The sequence below is a fragment of the Panthera leo genome, chromosome B2, assembly GCF_018350215.1.
Source record: "Panthera leo isolate Ple1 chromosome B2, P.leo_Ple1_pat1.1, whole genome shotgun sequence".
Taxonomy (NCBI): Eukaryota; Metazoa; Chordata; class Mammalia; order Carnivora; family Felidae; genus Panthera; species Panthera leo.
In genome coordinates, this window is record NC_056683.1 from 951,605 (window position 1) to 957,023 (window position 5,419).

Sequence of the window (5,419 nt, forward strand, 5' to 3'; positions counted from 1 at the left end):
GTGCCTCTTATCTTAAAAGGAAAGGAATATGTAAAATAATTTGGGGATATAGGCAAACCTCTGGTCCTGACTGAATTGGAATATAGACTTTCCTCTTGAAACCAGTTCTCTGAGTTAAAAGTTGGATTGGTAGCTACATGAAATCAAGTGGATCACTAACAACCATCCAGTTTCATATAAAAACAGAATGATAAGCCCACTTGATAAAGGAAATAACTACTAGATAAATAAACTAAAATTTAATTAAAAAACAAGTGCTCAGTTTTAATGAAGTTCTTATGCAAGAAAATATACATCCGAAAATTAATTCTTTAGCATGGGAAACAGATGTCATAGCTCATCTCTCTCAGTGCATACTTCAGGAAGCTGACATTTCTTATTACTTATTTCCAAAATACTAAGATAGACTTGTTTAAAACCTACCTTCCTACTCCCCATAGGGATGATATAACTATTCAACACTGGTTGAGTGTGAACAAGACTGTCATGGTGAGTATTAGTGCTCTGGCATTTCTTCTCCTTCTTGGGCATCAGTGACCTCAAGACCTTCACCGCTCATAACATTTCAGTAATCCCTTGCATTGGTGTCTTCTAGGTCCATGCCACATCCACTCTATCAGACACTCAGTGACAGAAACCAATGAACTACATTTTAGCGACCCCCTCCGATGATTTTTATGCAAGCAAGCCAAGTGTGAAAAACCTGATTTGGAGTTTCCCAAATACAAGATGCTCCCACTTTGCTTTTAACTCTCCCTGTAACACAAGGGGATAGTTATCGTCATCCTTGTTCTACATTCAGTTTCAGAATGGTCAGGTTACTTGTCTAAAGACATCACCTCTATTCTGTAGTGAGGGAAAGTAAGTCACTGGTGCCAGATCCTGTTTATTGCTTCCCTCACAAGCGACTATGACCCATCTTCTGTGAGTGGATAGTGGATGCAGTTCTCGTAACACTTCCAACCTTTTCTGCCACTTTTCTGCTGTAGGTAAAATCAGGTGAAGATGGCGGCACAATGAATAACAGCCATCCTAAAGAGTTTGTTCTACTAGGCTTTGCAGATCGTCCTTGGCTGGAGCTTCCTCTATTTGCTATTCTTCTTATAACATACCCCATGGCCATGGTAGGAAACACAGCCATCATTCTGGTGTCCAGGTTAGATGCCCGTCTGCACAGCCCCATGTATTTCTTCCTCACCAACCTCTCCTTCCTGGACATGTGCTACACCACAAGCATCGTCCCTCAGATGCTGTTTAACCTGGGAAGCACCAAGAAGACGATCAGCTATGTGGGGTGTGCAGCTCAGCTTTATTTCTTCCACATAATGGGGGGCACAGAATGTCTGCTTCTGGCTATTATGTCTTTTGATCGCTACCTGGCTATCTGCAAGCCTCTACACTACACCCTCATCATGAACCCACGCATCTGTATCCTGCTGGCATCCACTGTGTGGTTGGCTGGAATCACGTATGCTGTCTCAGAGGCCACTGCTACCTTACAGTTACCACTGTGTGGACTCAATAAATTGGACCACTTGCTGTGTGAGATTCCTGTTCTGATAAAGGCTTCCTGTGGAGAAAAGGCTGCTAATGAGCTCACACTCTCTGTGGTGTGTATTTTTATGTTAGCTGTCCCGCTAGGCTTAATTCTTGCTTCCTATGCTTGCATTGGACATGCCGTATTTAAAATTAAGTCTTCTGAGGGAAGGAAAAAGGCCTTTGGGACATGTTCCTCCCATCTCATTGTAGTTTTCTTGTTTTATGGTCCAGGCATTAGCATGTACCTTCAGCCCCCCTCCTCCATCTCAAGAGACCAGCCCAAATTCATGGCGCTCTTCTATGGAGTAGTGACCCCTGCGCTGAACCCTTTTATCTACACCTTGAGGAATAAGGATGTGAAGGGAGCATTAGGCAACCTAGTCAGTGGCATTTTTGCGTCGAAGTGACAGCTGAAATTATTTAACAGTTACGGAAGGTTTATAGGGTTTTCTCTAGTAACTCATTCTTGTCTCCTATTTCCGCAAATCTCATGTGAGAGCTTCTTGCAGAACATATGTTTCTGATAGTCAAAATAATGATGTTAGGCAACAAAGATACCTGACTATATGCACCACTAAGTGCACTGTTTGTAAATGCATTAAAAATAATTCCACTGTGGTTGGTACATACTGAAATACTAACTTTATTAAGTAATAAATATGTAATAATATAAATTAAAATATAAACTCATTCGTTCAAACTAATCATAAAACTGCACAGCAACTACTCATCAGTGGACTTTCTATTAGAGCATCACCTGAGAAGCATTTCATCACTCTCTGCCACATTAGCCCATGTCTCAGTGGACAGCTAGGCTACACTATGAATTCCATGTGGGGCATCCAACACTTTAGTACAACCACGAGTCTCCTACGTGTATCATCTTCCATTATGGAGACATGATTGCTTCTTGAAAACTACAGTGTGACTCCTGATTAACAAACAGGTGTGCAGTGTTGCATTTTTTAATTAAGGTATTTATCATTAAATTTTAAAATAAATACAAATAAGGACAAAGCATACATATAAATTTCTTAATGTTCCTTTCAAAGATCGTAAGTGTGTGTCTTCTGACTCAGTGAAAGAACGAACAAGGAAGTACTATTAATAATGAACTGCAACCTGGAACAATTTCGTGGATCTGTTCTACAGGGTTTTTTATTTCTATATCATATATTTCTGCTCTGATATTTTATTGACAAATCCCTTGCCAGACTTGTCAAAAGGAAAAGAGAAAGGACTCACATAAATAAAATCATGAATGAAAGAGGAGAGATGACAACCAATACCGCAGAAATACAAATAATTAAAAGAGAATAATAGGAACAATTATATGTCAACAAATGGGGCATCCTGGAAGAAATGGATAAATTGCAGAAACATATAAACTACCAAAATTGAAACAGGGGGAAATAGAAAATTTGCACAGAGCCATAACTAGTAATGAAATAAAATCAGTTATAAAAAAAAATCTGCCAACAACAAAGAGTCCAGGGTAGGACGGTTTCCCAGGAGAATTCCACCAGACAGTTAAAGAAGAAATCATACCTATTCTTCTGAAACTTCTCCAAAAAAATAGAAATAGAAGGAAAACTTACAAACTCATTCTAAGAGGGTGGCATGACCTTGATTCTCAAACCAGACAAAGGTCCCAATAAAAATGAGAACTACAGGCTAATATCTCTGATGTATATGGATGCAAAAATTCTCAACAAGATATGAACAAATAAAACCCAACTGTACATTAAAAGAATTTTTGACACATTCAAGTGGATTTATTTCTGATGTTGATGCTCAACATCACTCATCATCAGGGCAATGCATATCAAAACCATAATGTGACATCACCACACACCTGTTGGAAAGGGTTATCATCAAGGACACAAGAGATAACAACTGCTGGTGGGATGTGGAGAAAAGGGAGCCCTTGTATGCTATACTTCAGAATGTAAATTCATTCTGACACTATGGAAAACATAGAGTAAGGAGGTTCCTCAAAAAATTAAAATGCAAATACTATTTTATCCAGAAATCTCATTTCTGGTTACATTTCTAAAGGACATGAAAACAGAATCTCAAAGGGATATCTGCACTTTCATGTTTTTTGTGACATTATTCACAACAGCCAAGATATGGAAACAACCTAAGTGTCTGTCAACAAATGAATGGTTAAAAATGTGATATGTGTGTATGTATGTATATCTATCTATCTATCTATCTATATCTATCTATATATATACAGATATATATAGATAGATATAGATAGATAGATAGATAGATATACATACACACATATTATACACACATATATATGTGTGCATTATATGTGTGTATATGTGTGTATACATATGTATATATCAAAAATATATTCAATACATATAATAAATAGATGATAGATGAAAGAAAGGAAGAAGGAAAGAAAGAAAGAGAGAGAGAGAGAATGGAATATTCAACCATGAGAAAGAAGGAAATTGTGCCATTTGCAACAATATGGATACACCTTGAGGGTATTATGCTAAGTGAAATGTCAGGCAAAGAAGGACAAATAGTTATATGTGTAATCTTGAAAAGTCAAATTCATAAGAGTAGAATGCTGGTTTTCAGGGGCTAGGGGGTGGGAGAACTAGGCAGATGCTGTTTAAGGTTTCAAACTTGTAACTAGTAGATATGTAAGTCCTACACAGCCTACAAATTATCTAATTCACACCATAGAAACTTTAGTCAACAATACTGTATGATAAACTTCAAAACTTCCAAGAGACTAGATCTTAATTGTTTCCACCACAAAAAAGAAATTATAATTATGTGACATGATAAAGATAGTAGCTAACATTATGATGGTAATCATTTGATAATGCATAAATACATCAAATGAACACATTATACACATTATACATCTTATACTTACACAAGTTATTTGTCAATAATAACTCAATAAAAAAATAAAAACAATAAATTAAAAAAAATAAAGTCAGTGAATGTTGTGGAGTGGCCAGGTACTTTGCTTTTCTCTTTGAGACACATATCCAAAAAAGTCATTAAATTCTTAAATAATTGAAGTATACAAAGCACTTCCTAAACATCTCATTTTAAATAAACTTTATACAGCTGTAGGAGAAAACTGTGAGATGCATTCCTTTTAAAAGATTTGATAAAGGGTTGTCATATGTCCTAATGTCAGAGACATTCCCTTGAACATATTAGATGGATCTAACTTCTTAACATGCAGTTACTACTGAATTATTCATTGTTATTAATATAATATCTGGTAAACAGATCTGAAAACTGATATGCTAATGATAGTTTTTGGCAAATTCTTTTCCCAAACTTACATTTTGATTCCATGACTTAGATTATGTCAACTGTTATCCCAGACTTTAGCCTCTACTACAAAGCTGTAATCATCAAGACAGCATGGTATTGGCACAAAAACAGACACATAGACCAATGGAATAGAATAGAAACCCCAGAACTAAACCCACAAACGTATGGCCAACTCATCTTTGACAAAGCAGGAAAGAACATCCAATGGAAGAAGACAGTCTCTTTAACAAATGGTGCTGGGAGAACTGGACAGCAACATGCAGAAGGTTGAAACTAGACCACTTTCTCACACCATTCACTAAAATAAACTCAAAATGGATAAAGGACCTGAATGTGAGACAGGAAACCATCAAAACCCTAGAGGAGAAAGCAGGAAAAGACCTCTCTGACCTCAGCCGTAGCAATCTCTTACTGGACACATCCCCAAAGGCAAGGGAATTAAAAGCAAAAATGAATTCCTGGGACCTTATGAAGATAAAAGGCTTCTGCACAGCAAAGGAAACAACCAACAAAACTAAAAGGCAACCAGCGGAATGGGAAAGGATATTTGCAAATG

General features: G+C 36.9%; 1 protein-coding gene across 1 annotated transcript; it reads left to right on the plus strand.

Moving 5' to 3' along the window:
* The first annotated feature begins 1,003 nt into the window (after positions 1–1,003).
* Positions 1,004–1,946, plus strand: LOC122218910 (olfactory receptor 2B11-like). Its single transcript, XM_042937216.1, has one exon. It carries the CDS (start codon positions 1,017–1,019, stop codon positions 1,944–1,946), a length of 930 nt encoding a protein of 309 aa, XP_042793150.1. The 5' UTR covers positions 1,004–1,016.
* The last annotated feature ends 3,473 nt before the right edge of the window (positions 1,947–5,419 follow it).

What these genes read in the sequence shown, in the direction of transcription:
- LOC122218910 (XM_042937216.1), top strand. Translation starts at nt 1,017, where the DNA reads ATGAATAACAGCCATCCTAAAGAGTTTGTTCTACTAGGCTTTGCAGAT.